At 46.2% G+C, this 22,357-nt stretch overlaps 1 protein-coding gene across 5 annotated transcripts; it reads left to right on the top strand.

Moving 5' to 3' along the window:
* The first annotated feature begins 15,869 nt into the window (after nt 1-15,869).
* On the top strand, nt 15,870-22,009 carry SOCS2 (suppressor of cytokine signaling 2). 5 transcript variants are annotated; one of them, XM_055585539.1, is made up of 3 exons: nt 15,876-16,117; nt 18,574-18,934; nt 20,541-22,009. In XM_055585539.1, exons 2-3 carry the CDS (start codon nt 18,796-18,798, stop codon nt 20,996-20,998), a joined length of 597 nt encoding a protein of 198 aa, XP_055441514.1. In that variant the 5' UTR covers nt 15,876-16,117; nt 18,574-18,795; the 3' UTR covers nt 20,999-22,009. The 5 variants fall into 5 exon arrangements, with proteins under 5 accessions (XP_055441531.1, XP_055441514.1, XP_055441495.1 ...); XM_055585520.1 differs by lacking the exon at nt 15,876-16,117 and adding an exon at nt 16,898-17,140; XM_055585528.1 differs by lacking the exon at nt 15,876-16,117 and adding an exon at nt 17,349-17,802.
* Nucleotides 22,010-22,357: the final 348 nt, after the last annotated feature.

The following is a 22,357-nucleotide window of genomic DNA, read 5'->3' as shown; positions in this document are numbered from 1 at the left end:
CCAGGAGATCCAACCAGTCCATTCTGAAGGAGATCAGTTCTGGGTGTTCTTTGGAAGGAATGATGCTAAAGGTGAAACTCCAATACTTGGGCCACCTCATGTGAAGAATTGACTCATTGGAAAAGACTCTGATGCTGGGAGGGATTGGGGGCAGGAGGAGAAGGGGACGACAGAGGATGAAATGGCTAGATGGCATCACTGACTCGATGGACATGAGTCTGAGTGAACTCCAGGAGTTTGTGATGGACAGGGAGGCCTGGCGTGCTGGGATTGATGGGGTCGCAAAGATTCAGATGCAACCGAGTAACTGAACTGAACTGAACTGTGCAGTTCATGTAGTTCTCGGTGACCCTTTCTCTGCATCAGGGGCCCCTCCATTATTCACACTGTGAGTGAATGTGAATAATGACCTCACCTGAGTGGTTTTCCAGGAAGTCCTCAAGACATACAACGTGGACACACGAGAGAGCCACAGGAGACCAGGTGAGGATAGTGTGTGGAGTCATTTTATAGGAAAGTGGGAGGGTCACTGGGTCACAAGTCAGCGCAGGGTGAGATAAAGAAATCAACAAGAGGGATTTTAGGGTTATGTCTAGAGTGTGTTGCTTGGAAATAAAAATGAATGATATAGAAAATCTTGGGACTTCCCTGGCGGTCCAGTGTTTAAGACTCCATGCTTCCAATGCAGGAGGCATAGATTTGATCCCTGGTTGAGGAACTAAGATCCCACATGCCACAGGGCACAGTTAAAATATAAAAAGCAAAAAGACCCAAAAATCTTCCCCCTGCTGTTCTGACTGGCAGGACGCCCTTCCCCATGGCCTTAAAGCACCTGCGAGGAGAGTGTTTTTACCGCTGTGTCCCAACACCTCAGGCCCGGGCAGGTGCTGGGTGTTTATGACAGTTTTGCCTGGTCTGCCCTCTGCTCTGTGCCAGGTACGAGCTGCCAGCTCGAGTACAACCTCCTCACCTGAAATCAATTCTGCAAACATTGATGGAACATCTTTTCTCTGATAGCGTGAGAGGAACCAGGGAGCACGGGATAAATAGCTGTCGTCGCTGTTGATTAATACTCTTCTTAGAATGTTGACCTCAAGTTAACTTGCCTCGTGACATTTTAGTCTCCTAACCTGAAAAGGTGATAATAACAGGGCTTACCTTGAAAGGCTGTCATGAGGTCTAAATGAGTTAATATGTCAAAATACTTAGAAGGATGACTGGTGTATATTAAATACCTAGTAAACAATAAATTACATTAAAATACCTAGTATTTTAAATAAATTAAATACCTAGTAGCCAGTATTATTATGACGATTAATATGACTAATACTGCTAACCAGGGCTGGCCTTCCCTGGTAGCTCAGCTGGTAAAGAATCCACCTGCAATGCAGGAGACCTGTGTTCGATTCCTGGGCTGGGAAGTTCCCCTGGAGAAGGGCATGGCAACCCACTCCACTATTCTTGCCTGAAGAATCCCCACAGACAGAGGAGCCTGGCGGGCTACAGTCCATGGGGTCGCAAAGAGTCAGACATGACCGAGAGACTAAGCATGGCACAACCAGGGCTCCCATAGTCTTTGGTCTTACGAAGCCTACAGGCTGATGAAGGAAACAAGCAATTATAATGGAGTGGTGGTGGTGGGTTAGTGGCTACTTCTACCCCAGTCTCCTCTGTCTGTGGGAACTCCCAGGCAGGAATACTGGAGTGGGTAGCCATTTCCTTCTCCAGGGGATCTGCCTGACCTAGGTATCAAACCTGGATCTCTAGTATTGCAGGTGGTCTCTCCCTTTACCGACAGAGCCACCAGAGTCATGGGTGTTAATATAGCCAGAATTAGAGGTGCTGTGGGACATTCAGGAGGGGCCCTGTACCAGACGTGGGGGAAATCCTGAGGTTTTCCTAAGGGAAACGATGACTTAGCTGAGACCGGAAGAATGATGAAGAGATTTTCAGATCCGGGAGGGGTGTAATGAGGGGGAGGCAGAGGGACCTTCCAGGCAGGGGGACTAGCAATGTCAGCAGGTGAGAGAGAACCAGCTCGGCAGAGAAGTGGGGGACACAGGAGCAAGAACATTCAGGCCTGGGAAGCACAATAAGAATTCTGGACCTGATAAAAAATGCAGAATACACAGGTCCTACCCTTGAGTAGCTCCCAGTTAAATGGGACAGATGGACATAAAATAGATACTTTATTATTTTTATCCATCACTTACTATAATGTGAGAATAGAGAGGAAGGGCGTATGGCAGGGAAGGAAGAGTTTATAGAAAAAGCCAAAATGAAACTCCTGGATCAACATAGACAAGTGCCATATGAGAACCCTTCCTCTATCCAAGCATGCCCACTGCCTCTCTTTCCAGGTTCTTTTGGTGTAACAACATCTTCTACCAAGTCAGAATGTTAGTGTGATCCCCAATGCCATTTTCTCACTCACCGTCACAGTCAACCAATGGCCAAGTCCCTCTGAGTTGCCACCTCTCTTTGCCCTGAGAGACGGCTTTATCACTTATCAAGGGATGGTTTCAGCTTTCAACAACGATGTCCTTCTAAACTGCATTGCCTTGATCAAATTCAGTTTCATACCACGACTACCAGAGTGATCTCTGCAACATGTAGGTCCAACCATCTCTCTCCCTGGGGCAAAACTATTCAGTTTCACAGCATCTTCCTCTATCTGCATTTTCTACCTGCAGAGAGCTATGGTTAGCTAAGGATCCACATGGGTAAAATATCTTCTATCCCTCTGAGGATATGTAAGAGTGCTATTTTTGTTTATCATCTATTTATATTTTTAATTTTAAAAATCAAGATTTAACTGACATGTAACATTAAGATGTACAAACATGATTTGATACATTTATATATTACAATATCATCAGCCCATCACATAATTGCCATTTCTTTTTTGTGGTAAGAACATTTAAGATCTAGTTATGGGTTCTATTTTTAAACCTGTTTTTAGTACTAAAGTTAAAACTATCTTCTCCTATTTGTAACTTCACCAAACCTAAACTATTTTCTTTATTGAATAATCTGAATTAACGTGGAGAGATGTGTTGAGAATTTTTAGTTGTAGGGATTAAAAAAAAAAATCATCTTACTTCCCTTATTTGTCTTCCCAGAGTGAGCACCATACAAATGCCAAAATACCAGTTAGAGGGAAGATTATTTAGTGATGGGGTCTTACATGTATACTGACTTGGCCTGAATAACATAAAGTTTCAGTCTTTCCTCTCTTTTGTCCTTTTGCAAGGTACTTCTTAAGTTTTACCTTTTAAAGAGTCAGGTTTATTGGGGAATAATTCACATAAAATATTGGGTCAGCCAAAAAGTTTCATTTGGTTTCCGTGTTATGAAAAAACCTGAACAAACATTTTGGCCAACCCAATAAAATTTACCCCTTACAAGTACCGTTCAATGAGTTTTGTCTATCATCGTGTGAGTGTGCTCAGTCGTGTCTGACTCTTTGTGACCCTGTGGACTCTAGCCCACCAGGCTCGTCTGCCCATGGAATCTCCCAGGCAAGAATACTGGAGTGGGCTGCCATTTCCTCCTCCAGGGATCTTCCTGACCCAGGGATTGAACGTGCATCTCCTTGTCCCCTGCACTGCAGGCAGATTCTTTGGCACTGAGCCATCAGGGAAGCCCTTTGTTGATCATACAGAGGCATAAAACTACTGCCTTAATCAAGATATAGGACATTTCTATCAACTTCAAATGTTCCTTCATGCTCTTTGTAGTCAATCTCCTCACCCACCCTCATTTCCTTGCAATATCTGACCTGTTTTTTAGAATGTTATATAAATGATTTCCTATAATATATAGCCTTCTGTGTCTGGCTTGTTATACTTAGCTAATAGCTTTTGAGATGAATTCATATTGTTGCATGTGTCTATAGTTCTATTTGTATTGCTGACTATTACTCTACGGTCTGGATATAGACAATTTGTTTATTCACCAATTGGTGAACATTTTCTTCAGCTATTATGAATAAAATTGTTATAAAAATGAGAATTTCCGTTGTTTTGTATGCTTGGCAATGTTTGGTCATGTCAATTTTAAAAATTTCAGAGATCCTAGTGAGGATGCAATGGTATCTTCTCATGTTTTAATTTACATTTCCCTAAACTCAAATTAGCATCTTTTAATGAACTAATTTGCCATTCATTTATTTCTTTAGTGAAAGTGTCTGTTTAAATATTTTGACCTCTTTTTAGTTGGGTTTTTAAATATTATTCTTATTCTGCTGTAATAGTTTTTTTATAAGTCCTTTATCAGATATAAAATTTTCTAATAATTTTCCATGTCTGTGCCTTTTTTCATTTTCTTAATATTTTTATAACAGATTTATTGAGATATATTCATATAACATCTTTAGACAAGTAGAAATTTTAAAATTTTGATGAAGTCCAATATATTAATTTGTTCTTTTATGGTTTGTGATATTTGTTTCTTATCTAGGAAACCCCTATTTAACCCAAGGTAAAAAGATCTTCTCCTATGTTTTCTCAGAAGTTTTATAGTTTTATCTCTTAACATTTAGGTCTATGATCCACTTCAAGCTAATTGTGGAGTACAGTATGAAGTAAGAGTCAAGGTTCATTTTTTTTTTTTTTTCGGATGTCCAATTGTTCCAGCACTATTTGTTGAAAAACTCTTTTCCTCATTGAATCACCTGAGCACTTTTGTTGGAAATCAGTTTACTATATTTTGGTGGATCTATTTCTGGACTCTATAGTCTGTCCCTTTGATCTATATTTCTACCTTTAGCTATATGTACTGCCTTGATTACTGTAGCTTTAGAATAAATCTTGAAATCAGAGAGATTTCAACTCCAACTCAACTCCTCTAACTCTATTATCTTTTTTCAAAAGTCATTTCTGGTCCTTTATATTTTCAAAAAAATTTTAGATTCAGTTTGTAGATTTCTACTATAACAACAAAGGCTGTTGATCTGCAGATGAATTTGGAAAGAATTGACATCTTAACAACATTCACTCTTCCCATTCATGAGCATGTTTGTCTCTTGATTTGTTTAGTTCTTCCTTGATTTCTCTCAGCATTAGAAATTTTTTCAGTATACAGGTCTTGCACATAGTTGGTTATATTTATCTCTAAATATTTCATGTTTTTAAGCTGTTGTGAGTGCTAATTTTTAAAATTTGTATTAGGGTATAGTTGATTTACTATGTTGCAATAGTTTCTACTGTATAGCAAAGTGTATCAATTATACATATACATATATCCACTCTTTTTAAGATTCTTTCCCCATATAAATTATTGCAGAGTGGTATTTTTAGCATTTTCAACATCCAATAGTTCATTGCTTATAAGTAGAAAAACAATTTATTTTTTATATTGATCTTGTATCCTGATGGGCTTCCCTCCTGGCTTAGCTGGTAAAGAATCTGCCTGCAATGCAGGAGACCTGGGTTCGATCCCTCTGTTGGGAAGATTCCCTGGAGAAGGGAAAGGCAACCCACTCCATTATTCTGGCCTGGAGAATTCCATAGACTATACATAGACTATACATAGACTGTATAGTTCATGGGGTCGCAAAGAGTCAGACATGACTGAAAGACTTTCACTTCACTGTATCCTGATACATAGCTAAACTCACATATTTTTTGTAATAACTATTTGTATTTTTGATATCTTAAATTTTCTATACATATGATTATGCTATTTGCAATTAAAGACATTTTTAATTTAAAAAAAAATAATCTGTATGCTTTTATTTATTTTCTTATTTTATTGCATTAGCTAGGACCTCCAATTTAACAGTGAAAAGAAGTTATAAAAAGTGGGCACTCTTGCTTTAATCCCAGATTGAATTGCAAAGCATTCAATCTTTTACTGTTAAGAATGATGTTACTTAGGTTCATTTGTATCATTTCTTTTTAGATTCCACACACAAGGGATGTCAAACGATATTTCTCCATCTCTGTCTGACTTACTTCACTCAGTATGACACTCTCTAGGTCCATCTATGTTGCTGCAAATGGCATTATTTCATTCTTTTTAATGGCTGAGTTATGTACAGAATGGAAGCAGACTCACAGACTTTGAGAATGAGTTTTATGGTTGCTAGGAGTGGGGGAGTGGTGAGGTGGGGGAAAATATGGGGGAAGGGATAGTTAGGGAGTTTGGGATGGACTTGTACACACTGCTGCTGCTGCTGCTGCTGCTAAGTCGCTTCAGTCCTGTCCGACTCTGTGCGACCCTATAGACGGCAGCCCACCAGGCTCCCCCATCCCTGGGATTCTCCAGGCAAGAACACTGGAGTGGGTTGCCATTTCCTTCTCCAATGCATGAAAGTGAAAAGTGAAAGTGAAGTCGCTCAGTTGTATCCAACTCCCAGCGACCCATGGACTGCAGCCCACCAGGCTGCTCTGTCCATGGGATTCTCCAGGCAAGACTGCTGTATTTAAAATGGATAAGTACAAGGACCAACTGTATAGTGCGTGGAACCTTGCTCAGTGTTATGTGGCAGCCTGGATGGGAGGGGAGACTGGGGGAGAATCCATACAAGTATATGTGTGGCTGAGTCCCTTCCCTGTTCATCTGAAACTATCAACATTGTTAATTGGCTATACTCCCAATACAAAATAAAAAGCTAAAGAAAAATAACAATGTTACCATTTTTTTTGGACATAAGGTTTGCCAGATTGAGAACTATTTCCTTCTATCTCAAGTTTGCCAAAACTGTTTGTAATGAATGTCGAATTTTATAAATGCTTTTAAAACATATATTGAGATATTACATAATTTTAGTATTTTAGTCTGTTGAAAATGTGACTTTAACTGGTTGATTTTGAATATTGAACCTACTTCGCTTTTCTGGAATATACCCAAGTGGGTCATGGTATATTATCCTTTTTATAGATTTTGGGATTCAATTTGCTAGTATTTTATTACTATGTTCACGAGAGGTATTGGTCTATAGTTTTCTGTCTTACCTATCTTTGGCATCATGATAATGCTGCTGCTGCTGCTGCTAAGTCGCTTCAGTCGTGTCCGACTCTGTGTGACCCCATAGACGGCAGCCCACCAGGCTTCCCCGTCCCTGGGATTCTCCAGGCAAGAAGACTGGAGTGGGTTGCCATTTCCTTCTCCAATGCATGAAAGTGAAAAGTGAAAGTGAAGTCGCTCAGTCATATCTGACTCTAGCGACCCCATGGACTGTAGCCTACCAGGCTCCTCCATCCATGGGATTTTCCAGGCAAGAGTACTGGAGTGGGGTGCCATTGCCTTCTCCGATGCTGGCCTCTTATTAATAAAATGAGTTGTGAAATGCTACCACTTCTATTTTTTGGGAAAAGTTTATGTAGAACAGATGTCATTTCTTCATCAAGTGGTAAAACTCACCAGTAAAGTTTCATGAATCTGGAGTCTACTTCTTTAAAAGGGCTATAAAGGTTATCCATTTCTTTTTGACTGGACTTTGGTAGCTGGTATCTTATTCTTTTATGGTGGTCTTTGTGTGAGATGTTGGCATATTATAATTGCCTTCTGATTTCCAAGTTCCTATCAGTGATATTTGTTTATGCATACCATCTTTATTTATTGAGCCCTTTTTATTATGTCATAATTATTTTTTCCCATTTAATGACTGCAATCAATAGATTACAATAAAATTAATCTGACTGAGAATGAATACGTGGCAGGGGAAAATTGGTGGTTATGGCAGAGTAGAAGGCATTGTAGACTTTGGCTAAAAACATTTATGTCACGAAAGACAGGGATTTGCCTGATGACTTTGTCAGACAAATTTGTCTATTTTGAGTATCGGCTTTAAAAAATCAGAGAAGAAAAGAGAAGTTGCAATAAAAATCTCCTTTGAGCATGCATTGGAAAAACCAAAGGGAAAAGTGGCAGGACTTACCAGCATGATGTTCACAGAATTATTTCTTTAAAAAATTGTTTTTGTTATTTTTTAAGAAACAAGACCTTACTGTTTATTTTGGAGTTGTTGACACATACTGAAATATAATGGTTTCTTGATTGGGAATATTTTAAAACAAAACAGAAAGAACCCAACTTTCCCCCTCAATTTTTTATCCCTAGCCTATGTTTAAATATTGTAAATAACCTTTGAAAATGTAACAGCCACATTTGTTGGAATAGCACTTTCAGTGATTTGAATGACCTATTTTAAAAGCAACTTACCCTACAAGTTACTTTTCCACTGAAAATGTTTTGTTTGTTCATGCTAAACCCTATACTGTTTTCCTAAGGACAAGGTTATTACAAGTACAGAATAACCTACTTAATCTACTTTGATTTAATTTACTTACAGGCAAAGTAGATATTTCTTTTCCTACCACCATCAATGGATTATTATAAGTAAAGTCAGGCATATGCTTCAAATATATGGTGAAGAGAGATTAAAGTTATCACATAAAGGCAAATGGATGATATTTTATTGCTTTCTTTTATGGCTGGACATGATCATTATAATTTAATGAGCTAGGGAACAGAAAAGTCCTGCTCCGTATGATTAGCTGGCCTTGCCACATGGTTTGCATATGGAGCTTGTCCCTGTGGCTTGAGGAGGTGGCTGGTTACTGTTTGCACAGTTCAGAGCTTGCTTTTTGTAGCTCTGCCGCATGCCTTTGGTTAAAGTTAGTCTCACCCATGATTGCCAATCTCCAGGTTAGTTCACTGGGTACTGCTACTTCTCAGAATTCTATGACTAAGCCAGGAGTGGTGTTTGTTATTTACCAATAGGTATTTCTTCTGCCTGTTCTGCTTACCACATCATCATACCAGGCCTTGACCTTTGGGAACTCCTCTGGAAAATCAAACATACCTAGAAGCTGCCCAGGCTTAGGTCTAATAACACCATCAGTTACTCTTTGGAAGGTCTTGGAGCAGAGCTTGGAAGGTGATTTGAATGAGAAGGAAGCGTAACAGCTCATCAAGTGGCTGAGTCTCTTACATGCTAGCTACTTGGTACGACAGATGGAAAGTCAAGCTCATGGAAATCAAGGAGAAAATCCAGGAGAGCCCAAGCTCTTCTTGGTAGTGGATTTGAGTCTGCAGACTAAGTCAAAGACTAAGCTGAGAAGCACATATATGCAAGAGAAGATGCAGAAGCTAAAAAGGGATTCAAGCCAGAAAGAAGATAGTGAAAATGCTTCAATTTCCCTACTTGGGATGTGTGTTTGATTGATTCATTCAGTAACTTTATACTGGACATCTACTATGGTTTGTTGTTGCTTAGCCTCTCAGTCGTGTCTGACTTTTTGTGACTCCATGGACTAGCCCACCAGGCTCCTCTATCCATGGGATTTCCCAGGAAAGAATACTGGATTGAGTTGCCATTTCCTTCTCCAGGGGATCTTCCAGACCCAGGGATGGAACCCAGGTCTCCTGAGCATCTCCTGCATTGCAGGCAGATTCTTTTACCACTGAGTCACTGGGGAAGCCTTTCTGCTATGGACTAGGAGCTATTTTAGGCATTGAAGATAACAGTAGTGAATAGAACAAAGTCCCTTTTATATTTCCAGTGGGAGAGAGACATTAAACAAAGGTCAAATGAAGAACACTGATAACATCAGGTGGTGGTAAATGCTGGGATGAAAAATAAAGCCGGGGAAAGAAATAATCACTGATAAGAAAAGGAAGGTCTCGGTGAGCAAAGACCTGGACAAAGTGAGGGAATGATGCCATGAGAATATTAGGGATAGAGCATTTCTGGGAGAAAAAGTACAAAGATCCTGAGGAAGGTTTGGTGAGTTTGGGAAACAAGATGGCCAGAAAGAGCAACGTGAGGAAGGAGAAAGGGTTTGAAGAAAATTACTCCGCACTAGTGAAGCCAGTGTCTTCATGATTGAATACCCTCTGCCTGTATAGACCAATTTCAATAAGGAGCACCCTGAACCATGCTGAAAGCAGACTTTTATCTCTCAGAAGTGCTTTAATGGAAACTATCCATATCCTAGGACAAGGGGTCTCACCTGAGCTCATTTCGCCCCTGGAGATTCACAGTCAGGTTTTAGGTTGTCAATAACCCCTCCCACCCACCAATCTGTGTCTCCCTCCAGAACATTTGTTTTCTTTTCGGCTGTTCTGGGTCTTCATTGCTTTGTGTGGGCTTTCTCTAGTTGTGGTGCGTGGGCTTCTCATTGCAGTGGCTTCTCTTGTTGCGGAGCAGAGGCTCGAGGTGAGTGGGCTTCGGTAGTTGCAGCAGGCAGGCTCAGTGGTTGTGGCTCGTGAGCTAGTTGCCTATGGAATCTCCCCAGACCAGGGATTGAACCCATGTCCCCTGCATTGGCAGGCAGATTCTTATCCCCCGCACCACCAGGGAAGTCCCAGAACATTTTTCTGCAGAGAAAAATGGAACCTGTATGCAAACGCCTGCAGGACCAGGTAGGAATACAGAAGAATGAAACAGGTCAGTGGGAGAACCCCGCCACATTTTGCCTACTATACAGAGGCATAGGCTCCACCCCCACAGAGAAATAAGCTGTCTTGATTTGTCTTGAAATAGTCAGTCTTTGGGTTGTATTTTTTTATTTCTCCATTTAGGTCCAAAAAAAATACTTCTCCACCATAAGAAAACCAACAATGCAAGAGTGATGACAAATAGCAGGTTGTGCTCAGTGTTGGGGATCCACAGAGGATGGTGAGGACTGTGGAGAACGGGAGGACACATGCCTTCCAAAGGCAGCAACCACTGCTCTGCTTCAGCCCATCACTGCCTTGAGGGGATGGGACTCAGTGTGGACAAATCTTAGAGAATGCAAAACTCTGGATCTCTTTGGGGATGAAATCTCCAAATTTTTAATTTGGTTCACATTTTTCTTTTCTTTTTTAGAACCCTGGTAGACCAACCATAACACTCAGGGTATGTGCTTGTGCTAAGTCACCTCTGTCGTGTCCGACTCTTTGCAACCCCATGGACTGTAGCCCACCAGGCTCCTCTGTCCATGGGATTTTCTAGGACAGACTACTGCAGGGGGTAGTTGTGCCCCGCTCCAGGGATCGAACCTGAATCTCTTATGTCTCCTGCAGATGGGTTCTTTCCCACTGGCGCCACCTGGGAAGCCCATAACACTCAGGGTGCTGCTGCTGCTGCTAAGTCACTTCAGTCGTGTCCGACTCTGTGCTACCCCAGAGACAGCAGCCCACCAGGCTCCCCCGTCCCTGGGATTCTCCAGGCAAGAACACTGGAGTGGGTTGCTGTTTACTTCTCCAATACATGAAAGTGAAAAGTGAAAGTGAGGTCGCTCAGTCATGTCCGACTCTTAGCGACCCCATGGACTGCAGCCTACCAGGCTCCTCCGTCCATGGGATTTTCCAGGCAGGAGCACTGGAGTGGGGTGGTGGGGGAGGTCAATTATGGCCCATAGGCAGGTGGTTTGTTGAACTCTGATCAGGATTTCTGAGAGATCTGTGACTTAACATTGACAACTACTCTCCTAGAACATGATTCCCTTCCACTTCTGTGGACAGAAGGACCGAGGTCACATCCATGCACCATGTCCCTGGGTCCCAGAAGTCTAGGGGAGGGCCATCTGCCTGGCTTTTCCCTCCCCCACACCCCTGACCCAGACCACAGAAGCCAGCAGGATCTCCCTCTCTTCCTCTGTTCCCCAGGTAGTCTTCCACTATAGGGATGGAGCAAGTAGGACCCTGTCAAAGGGAAGGGGTACTGAGAAGCCCCAGATGAGCAGTAATAGAGGCTCATTACCACGAAAGGCAGCTTTCTTCTTCATCTTCTCAGTTCTCCACTCTACTCCCTCCGACACATCCGTCCACATTCGGCCCGTTATACCCCATGAGAGTCTCTTTGACTACAAGCTACAGAAACCCACATCAAACCCTGCGGGGATAAATAAACCTGTTCACTCCTGTATCTGAGGAGCCCAAGGGCAGTGCTGCCTCAGGCTTGTTGGATCCAAGTGCTCAGGAATCTCTTCTCCTCACTCAAAACTGAGCTCTGCTTTCTTCTCTGTTGTTTTTGTTCTTTGACAAGCTCTCCAAGTGGTGGGAAAGTTGACTTACATGGTCCTTACTGCCCATCATCTCAGAAGGGGCGGCACTTACATCAAATCCTAAAAATTAATCTGCTGTGATAGTGGACGAACCCATGTCCAAGGGCATGGGGCACTCCTATTGGCTAGCCTGAGTCACATGCTTTCCAAAAGAGTAGGTTCCAGAATCACAAGGAGTGTTGAGGGTGGTGTGTGTGTGTGTGGTGGTGGTGGTGGTGGTGGTGAGATGGCAAACTCTATAAGGAAGGAATGGTGGCCACTTCAAAGGGTAACTTCTACCCACAGGCACTTCAGACACAATAGCTAACAGCCACTCCCTCAGTCCCCAAACAAAACCCAAAAAGCTCTCTCTGCAACTCAGCAAGCTCAGTGCCGATTGCTTGAGTCAGTTTTAGTATCAGAGCATCTGCATTAAAAAACCAAGAAGACCCAGTTTGAGTTTGATTCATGGAGGATATTTTCAAGCTTTGGCAGTTCCTCCATGCAAGCAACAGAAAACACTCCTCAGCTTTGTGAAAATCACTCTTCCTTCCCTTCCTAGTAGAATGAGAGTTCACAACTTTAGCCTTGCACCTGCCCCCTAAACAGAGCATGTACTCCTGAAAACCTGGGAACAAACTGAATCACTATTTTACCTTGTAAATTTAAAGCTAAGGGTGAACTCCAGGGAGTCGACTCACAGGAAGTTCTCCGGCAGTGACCAGAGAGTGACTGTTGGGTTTCATACACACAAAATAAGATAACCTTACCTATAGGGAGAAAAATTCAAACTCATTGAGAGTAAAAGGATGAGAGTTAAAATAATAGCTGATCTTTATTATTTGCTAAATGCCAAAGCACTTTTCATAGATTATGTCATTTAATTTTCACAATAGCTCTATACGTTTCATTATTATCTCCATAAAAGGCTAAATAATTTGCCAAAAATAACATAGGCAGTCAGCAGTGGCAGAGCAAGGATTCATGCCTGGGCAGTTTAAAGTCACTTTGCTGGAACTTCATTCATTCTCCAATTACGTGGAATGCCTACTATGTGCTGGAAACTATTCAAGGAAATGAAATAAAAAGCTGTAAACAGTGCAAAACAGATACATGTCCTCATGAAGCTTACATTCTTCTGGGTGAGAAAGACAGGAAATCAGGCCAATGAATAAGACATAAACCAGGATAGATAGTGATCAATGCAAGGGACAAAAGTAGAGCACGGAGGAAAGAGAGGTAGGAGGAGAGGTGGATTCTGAATAGGGTGATCAGTCAAGTCTCACGATGAAGGTGGCACTTAACAAAGATATGAGGAAGTGAAGGAGCAAACCATGCAGATTATCTGGAGGAAGAGCGTGGTAGGTGCAGGAAACAGCAAAGACAAAGAGCCTGAGGAAGGAACACAGATAGCACGTTCTACCCATAGCAAGGAGTTCACCGTGGCTTGAGCGTTGTGATCGAGGAACAGAGCAGGAGGGGATGAGATCAGAGAGGGGCCAGATCTTCCAGGGTCTTGTGAGTAGCTGTTAGGGCTTTGCCTTTTACTCCGGTGCAATGCAGTCATTTGGGGTAGAGCAGAGAGGGGAAGTGAGATGACTTAGTTTAATCAGGGTTTCTCTCACTGATTGGAGAGGCTTTTGTGGGAGGCTGCAGCAGTAAGCCAGGTAGAAATGAAAGTGCTCGTGCGAGTGCTAAGCCGCTTTCAGTCGTGTCCGACTCTTTGCGACCCCGTGGGCTGTAGCCCACCAGGCTCTTCTGTCCATGGGATTCTCCAGGCAGGAATACTGGAGTGGGCTGCCATTTCCTTCTCCAGGGAATCTTCCCCACCCTGGGGTGGAACCCGCATCTCTTATGTCTCCTGCATTGGCAAGTGGGCTCTTTGCCACTAGTGCCACCTGGGAAGCCCAGAAATGAAGGTGGCCTAGACTAATGAGTTGACTTATTAGAAAAAACCCTGATGCTGGGAAAGATTGAAGGCAGGAGAAGGGGAAAATAGAGGATGAGATGGTTGGATGGCATCAGCAACTCAAAGGACGTGAGTTTGAGGAAACTCCAAGAAATGGTGAAGGACAGGGAAGCCTGGCCTGCTGCAGTCCATGGGGTTGCAAATTGGACACGACTGAGTGACTGAACAAACACACACTAATGCATGGGGGAGATGTGGCCAGTGTTTCCCTTCTGGGTTTATTGTGAAATCAAAGGACTAGTTGACATATGAGATGAGGGGTGTGTGAGGAGGATGGCTCTGGGGCTACTGGCCTGAGCAGCTGAAGACTGAAATTGATGTTTTCAGAGATGGGGAAGAGTGCAGGAGGGACGGCTTTGTTTTTGCTTTATTTTTGAAGGGGGGAGGGGAGGGTTATTCAGGCCGCAGTTTGGAACCTATTAAACCAGAGATTCCGCTTAGACATCTAAAGGGTAGTGATGGGTGGCAGACCTGGGGTTCAGGAGGGCAGTTCCTCAGCTCTGCAAACTATATTCTACCCCCTGAGAGTAAGCGATGACACTCTCATGCAGTTTTGGGAAAATGATGGCTGTATCAGAAACACTTGAACAGTATTAAGAAAAGTCAAACCTAAAGATTCACCCACATTCTGTCACCCTCCAAACAGCTGCTTTTATTTGGTCACATTCTGTTCTTGCCCACAGGCACACTTAACTTTATAATGTCAAAAGCATAGCATGGATACAATTACATATTCGACTTTTTTTTTCACTGAACACAATCTCATAAATATTTTCTTAATGTGTGCTTCCTAGGGCCAACAAAATGCTGGGCATTGCTAAGACCTTTCAGAGACAGAAGTTAAAAGTCCTACTTTAGTACAAAGCTTGGTGCTGCTACCGTTGGCACTGTGTTGACTGTAATCTTCGTGGACAATGACTCTGTAGAGGTGATTCCTGAGCTGGGCCCTGAATGATTACAGTCTGGGGAGGGGCATTTCAGGAAGCAGGGAGGGCATGTGCAAAGGTCCTTAGGAGGCTACAGGAAAACACAGTTAAAAAGAGCTGCTGGCAGATTCATTTCACCTGACAATTAAATGGAAATTATTTTATCTTTGCAAAATTTAAAAAAAATATATCTTTTTACACTACAGAAAAGTGGGTACACTTTTCCTCTGTGATTCTCTACCAAGGAAGGAGAAGTTAAATGCAATTATTTATAGCATAATGAACCCTAGTAGAGGTAGTGGTTCATTAAGTGTTTCTGGGCCTCAGACCAGACACAAATTCCACTTGGAATCTTATTTGTTCATTCATCCCAATCCCTCGCCCAGAACTGGAACCCAGTCCCTTAATATTATAGAAAAGGTCTAGGGTCCAAGGAGGGTAAGAGACTTATACAAGCTTATCCATCTCTGTTATAGAGGGTTCTAACTAGGGTTCAGTTAGCTCAGTCCTCCACATTAGACTCTAAGAAACAAACATGATTCGTCCACGAGACTCCATCGTTGACAAAACCCTTTGTTAGCTGGGAAATGCACTCCTCCCCTTCCTCTCCGGCGAATTTATCAATTATTTGCGTAATTATTTACTCAAAAGCAGGAAAATTACTGAGAAAAGCCTTTTGTCTACGACTCCCCAAGTCAGGGAACTGGTTTCTGTTTCCTCACAGAGCCAGCAGGGGGGGGCACCAAGCAAGGTTTGTGAGTCGAGCCTTTCCCCGCCCCCCCCTCCCCAACCCGCCCCTCCGCTTCCTCGCCCAACTTCCCCATAGCCGGCGCTTCAACTAAAAGTGGCCATTGACCTTTCAAGCTTTTGAATAGTGATGCAATAGAAGAGTATTTCAAAGAAAAATGGTTATCGAAATGTTGGATCCGGTTTTCCCATGAGTGTTGATGATTTTTTAAAAAGTAGGTCACATTTAAAGTAGGTCACATCTTGGGAGGAGACATGCAGGGAAGGAGATGAGTTTTAACTGAGGCCAGGTGGCCTCCAACCAGGTGGGAGGAGGTGAGGGTCCCTGGGCAGGGAAGAAGAGCTGGGGATCGTTCCGCATTCCCGGTCCCCCAGGCTCCAGTTCTGCGGGAAATCCCAGAGTTGAGCTCTCCCAGGCTGCGGACACGGAGGCGGGCGGGCCATGCGGACCACAGAGCGCGCGGGTCTGAGCGTCCCCTCCGCGATCGGCGCTGGTGAGCCGGGAAGGCCGCCGGGTGGCCGGAAGGAGACGGGGGAGCGGAGGGAAGGAGGGAGGAGCAGGGCCGGGCCGATGCGGGAGACCGCGAGCAAGCCCGCCAGGGGGAGGGGACTGAGCGCGACCAGCGCAGCTTAACCAGGCGCCGCTCTCCGCCCGCTGGCAACCTTCTAGGACCCAGGCCCAGGGGACCGCCATCGGCCCACTCCCTTCGGCTCCTGGGCGTGGACCTGGAAGGGAGGGTGGTCCAAGAGGGGGCTCCCTCACTCCACGACTGTGTCTTAGAGCGGGAGGGGCCATTTCCGAGGACCTCTAGTCTCTCCAACACCCCCTCTTCCAGATGTGCGGCCTGGAAGGTCGCCTAGAGAAGGCGCGGAAGGGGTGGGCAAGACAACCCTCGGCGGCGGGCCTAGGGGCGAGCATATCTGTTCATCGCTCGACCCCGGCGCACTGCCTGCACCGCTTGGAGACAGGCTCCCGCCGCGGGAACCGGCTCGGTGGTGGCCTGGGGCTTCTCTTGCGCGTCTCGGAGCACACCCAGGCGTTGGGGGTCAGAGGAGGGCAGATTCCCAGGCATCCGCCCCGACCGGGTAGAAACCCGAGCGCTCGGAGCCTGTCTCCCCCGAAGCCTGCGCAACTGCGCCGGAGTCTCTTTAAAGCAGTAGCGGGGGCCGCGGTCACGTGAGGTGGATTCCTGGAAAGTTCCTGGAAAGCGGCCTCCGCAGCCGCTGGGCGGGGCGCGCGGGGAGCGCGGACGCGGAGAGAGGCGGGGAGTGAGGGAGGCGCGTACGTCTGGGAAATCGCGCGCACACACCGCTCCCGGGACGGACGTTTAACTCTAGTCTCGCCGCCGCCGCCGCGGCTCGCGGGCCCTGGGCTTCCTCTGAAGCATGAGCCTCCTCGCCCGCCGCCACTGGCGCTGCGCGGGCCACGGACGGCGCGCGCCGGGGCCCCGGGTGCACAGCCTCAGGATCGCCTTCGCCTGCAGCTGGGGCGCCAAAGGAGCTCGGGCCGGCGGCAGGTATCAGACCGGGGAGCCCGAAGGCTCCGCCCCCACGAGGGCTGGGGAGGGCACTGGGGCGCGGCCGCCAGCGCCAGGCAGCCTGGGCTTCCGCAGTTTGGAGCCGCCGGGCTTGAGAGTCGGAACTGTGGCTCTGCCCGGGGGCTGGGAGCTACTGCCTGCTTTCTCCGGTTCTTTCCCGGCATCTGGGAGTCTCCAGAGTTTTTTTTTTTTTTTTTCCTCCTCCCCCCCCCGTAAACTGCCATCCAGATTAATAATCCTTCTAATAACCTGATCTCCCGCTCCTCCCCACCCGCCTGCCTCCCGCCCTGACTTTCCTCCCTCCCTCTCCCCTTCTCATCTCCTTGGCTGCAGCCGGAGGGAACCCAGCAGCTGCCCCGGGTCGGGGGGCGGGGGCTGTCGGGGCCCGGAGGAGGTGTCTGAGCCCAGCCAGTCGAGGCAGTGGTCCCTGGGACTCACGTTTACTCTCTGCGCAGAGAACTCCGGACGACTCCGCCGCTGAGCGCAGGGCTAGTCACCGCCTTGGGCATCTAGTTCCCAAATTAAAAAGTCAACAGGGGAAACGGGCAGACACCCCTCCTCCCGGGCCCCTCCCGGCTCCCCCGCCCAGTGCGGGCTGGAGTCTGCCTGGTGTGGAGGCGGCCACGGCGGTCGAGGCCGAGGTAAGGGCTCGGCGTTGGTTGGTTAGCATGTACCACGGAGCTCTCAGCCGCGTGCTCGGCCTGGGCTCGGGTCACGGGTCGGAGCCCCCGCGAGGTCTGCGCGCTCGGGCAGATTCCTCGACAGCGCCCGCGGCGGCGGCAGCAGCAGCAGCAGGAGCCGCCCGACCTCGGGAGCGGCAGCCTCGGCGGCCCCCCAACCCGTGCCCTCAGCGGGGGCAGGGGAGCCAGGGAGCCTCTTCTGCGGGGTGGCCGCAGCTCCCGCACCTCTGAGTCCCGGACTGCCGGCTCTGCCCGGGGAGCCCCGCGGCGCTCTAGGGTCGGTAACTAGGTTTGTGCCGGGGGCTTCCTCCGGGGCTCCTCGGGCTGTGCAGAGTGTGAGAAAGGAGTGCCAATTTGGGGACCTCGCCTGTTTCCTTTTCAAATTTCTGCTTGCCCATTGACCACCGTGCCCGCAGGTGACTTCGCTCTTCTCGTCTGCTCGTCTGCGATTTCAGAGAGCAGCCCTCGGCGGGAAATTGCCCGGTTCCCCACCCTCATCCTGTCCGCTCCCCCCGCCACCCCCACGCCCCTTGTGTCTTGGATCCCTGCTGTCTCTCTATCCTTCTTTCTCTGGAACGGGCCAGGGCAGTAACTGGATGCTCGGGGTTAAATGGTGCAGGAGCACAGACGCGGAGGAGTCCCCGGGATTTTCCACATCCCTGCCTCTCCACCCTCACCCCGGCCGCAGGGGTCCAGTTCCGACTGACCCAACCCTCCACTTTCTCTTTGCAGGCGAACTGTGCGTGAACGCGCCTGCGGGGGATTTGGCCATCGGTGCACCGGAACCCGGGGAGGAAGAGCCTGCAGCGCCCCATTCCCACCCCCTCCACCACCATTTCGGGGACCCCTCAGGGAGTGGTTTTGGGGTTCCCACTGACTAATAAGAAGGACGCGTGCCTTTCTCCAACCCCAGCTCGGGCGGCCACCTGTCTTTGCCGCGGTGACCTTTCTCCCATGACCCTGCGGTGCCTCGAGTCCTCCGGGAATGGCGCGGAAGGGGCGCAGAGCCAGTGGGGGACCGCGGGGTCGGCGGAGGAGCCGTCCCCAGAGGCGGCGCGTCTGGCGAAAGCCCTGCGGGAACTCAGTCACACAGGTAGGGAGCGGACCCGTCGCGACGCGTGCGAGAAGGGGGCGCCTCCCCGGAGACGCGGATGGGGCTGTGCTGGGGAGGCTGGGATCCCCGCCGCGGGGCAGGCGGCTCGCGGAGAGGATGCCGCACGGCTCTGGACCCTTGGGAATGCGAAAGGAGAGTGGTTCCTGAGGGACTCCAAGGCCTAGAGGAGGGCAGAGCTCGAGGAGGGTTCCTTGGAAATCGACTCTTAGGGCGCTGGCACTTTAGCTCTTTTCCGCGGCTGCTTGGGGGTCGGCACTCGGGCTCGGATCCTAGCCAGAGATAGTGACGGCGCCTTTCCTGTCCGAGGGTTGCGAGGGCAGCGAGTGGGCGCTGCGCTGCCAGCAGCTTCAGCTGCATCCGGCTCCCGGGCCCGGCAGCCGCTGCAGCCTGGAATCTTGGCAGCCAAGTTCAGGGACCGACAGATTGCCGGGCAGGCGACTGCCGCAAAGCCGGGAGGAGGGCGGACTGCGAAGCCCCAGCCGAGCCTGGCCTCGCTGGTTTCTAGGGGCAGCCTTGAGCTTTGCGCGGCTCTCTGTCGTCTCTCGGCATCTGAAAGAAGACAAGATGGGGGCGGGGAGGTGTAGGGGGGAGGTTCTGGCAAACCTGCAAGCTTTCAAAATCGGGACCCTCAAAGCTTACGTTTGGGGCAGAGTTGAAGTTTTGGTAGAGGTAGCGGGGAGGGAATAGTTCTTCACTTGTGGTTCCGGTCTTTCCTTGCGGGCCAAGGGCTTTCCCTGCGCGGGAGGAACCGGCAGATTGCAGATCCCCGAGCAGTTTTTTTGAGGTAGGGGGGTGGGGAGCATTGTTCAAACGTTTAATATGCAAGATGTCGCTAAGTCGCTTTTGGAAAACGGGATGGAAGATGGAACTGGCAGGTCGAATCGAGAATGCCAGGGAGACCGACGGTTGTGATTGGATTTGAATTAGGGCGAAGTCCAAGACAGTTTATGGAAGACTGTAAACTTGAAGTACTAATTATCCATTGGGCTTTCTCTCCATTTCTCAATGGCTGATAAGGTAGTTGCAGTCAAAACAGCAGACAGAAGCTACTGTACTAGAACTGCTCTTTTAAAATAGCGGTGCTTTCCAGGGCTTTGAAAAGAGATAAAGATTTGGAAAGGGTGGAGGTGGACACCGACCAGCCAAAAAGTTGTTGCTTTTTATTTTGTTGGAATTAACTGAAGTTGGGTTTTCCATTTTATTAAGGGCATGGATTTTCTAACTTCTTACTTATTTAATTTACGTTAAATCTTTCATTTCACTTGAAAAGCATCATGTCTGCTCAGCCAGTGTGTCATATCACAACCATTCTTTTGTGTGTTAGAAAATCTTAAGAGAGTTCAAAGATCAGCTACAGAAAGTTACTTTTTAAAAAAGAAAGCTGGCTTGCAGTTTGTTCAGAAAATTAAACGGATCCACGTTTTCAGTAAATTTCTACAGACTGTATTTATGGTAGCCTATGGTAAACTTTCACACACTTCTTTTTATAGCTAGAACATTGTTGCCAAGTACTTGCCCTATTTTAAAAATTCTCTATAATAACTATTTAACCCTCTTTTCTTTTTCTTTTTGAACAAAACCCCAGGTTGGTACTGGGGAAGTATGACTGTTAATGAAGCCAAAGAGAAATTAAAAGAGGCACCAGAAGGAACTTTCTTGATTAGAGATAGTTCGCATTCAGACTACCTACTAACAATATCTGTTAAGACATCAGCTGGACCAACTAATCTTCGCATCGAATACCAAGATGGGAAATTTAGATTGGACTCTATCATATGTGTCAAGTCCAAGCTTAAACAATTTGACAGTGTGGTTCATCTGATCGACTACTATGTTCAGATGTGCAAGGATAAGCGGACAGGCCCAGAAGCCCCCCGGAACGGCACTGTTCACCTTTATCTGACCAAGCCACTCTACACATCAGCACCACCTCTGCAGCATCTCTGTAGACTCACCATTAACAAGTGTACCAGCACCATCTGGGGACTGCCTTTACCAACAAGACTAAAAGATTATTTGGAAGAATATAAATTCCAGGTATAAGTGTTTCTTTTTTTTCTAAACATGCCTCCTATAGAATATCTCCAAATGCAGCTATGTAAAAGAGAACCAAATCTTGAGTGACGGCTCTGGATAACTACGCGGAATTCTAAGACCAGCTGAAGTCAATCTGATTTAATTGTGTGGCAAGGTAGCTAGGTATTTAAAGTTTTCCCCACATGTTTTCAACTGAGGGATGCTTCCCTTCCTAAGGCTGACCAAGACCAGTTGATCCTTTTAAGTTAAGAATAAAACGTCCCAAGTAAAGGCTGAAGGAACATTTTCTCAGAACTCTGACCTTCTGAGGTTCGTTGGTGTTAGGTGAATGGTCCCAGCACTGGTAGGAGAGAAAGAGCTCCACTTAGGAGTGCCGAAGAAGTGGAAGGAACGAAACTGACACAGGCTTAACTTCAGTTCTGTGTGCCTGGTGATCAGAGTCTATTTTAGGACATTTGATATTTTGCACTCTGATGTACTTAGGAGATTTGTTAAACAGATATGCTTGTGAGTATTTATCCTTCTTTTTATGCAATTAACCAAATCAACCAAAAAAGGTGACCATGAAGTCCTGTATTTGTCTTTTTACTACATGTATGAACTCTCTCATGAATGAGTACTGTAGTAATCCTCTTCAAGGGAGCCTTATTTCAGAAATATTTCAAACTGGTGCAAATGGAAAAGATTTCTTTTCCTTTAAGGCTAAAGACAAGAATGTCATGCTATACAGGTGCAACTCAATCCCTGTTAATAAAACCATGTAGATAGAGACATTTTACCCTTTGAAACAGCTGCGTCCCCAACCTGTTGCCATTGATTTTTTTGGAAATGGCTTTAGGAATTTCCAAGTGGTCTAACCATAGACATTAGCAGTTGTCTCCCTTCTACCATGTAGAATACTTTGACTTAATTTTCTTCCACATATAGGGGGATACATGCCTGCTTTTCAAAGTGTTTATTTACTGCTGTTACTATTTGATTAGAATGTATTAAATAAAAAAAAATGGACTTTCACAAGTTTCACTTATTACTTTGAATACGCTTTCTTGGTAATAGAGGGTTGCCATAAAAACTTACATCGAGTGAAATAAACCAAATATTGAGCCAGAGGTAGAACGTTACTTGCCCTTCTCTAAAGTTATGGGTCACACTTGCCTTTTGCGTTTTGGAAAGCATGGTTTAGAAATTCCAAAGAGTTGCCAAGTGGCCTGGTCTTTTACAAGTTGAAAAGGCATAACACTAATGCCCTTTGTGTTTCCAAAATACCTGGTTTAGAGACTACGAAATTGTGACACAGACTCTTGTAGGTTGAAGAGGCACAATACAAAATACAAAATAACAGTTTTACGGACATTTCTTGGCCAC

Source organism: Bubalus kerabau, chromosome 1 (assembly GCF_029407905.1).
Source record: "Bubalus kerabau isolate K-KA32 ecotype Philippines breed swamp buffalo chromosome 1, PCC_UOA_SB_1v2, whole genome shotgun sequence".
Classification (NCBI taxonomy): domain Eukaryota; kingdom Metazoa; phylum Chordata; class Mammalia; order Artiodactyla; family Bovidae; genus Bubalus; species Bubalus kerabau.
This window is presented reverse-complemented; position numbering and strand designations above follow the sequence as displayed.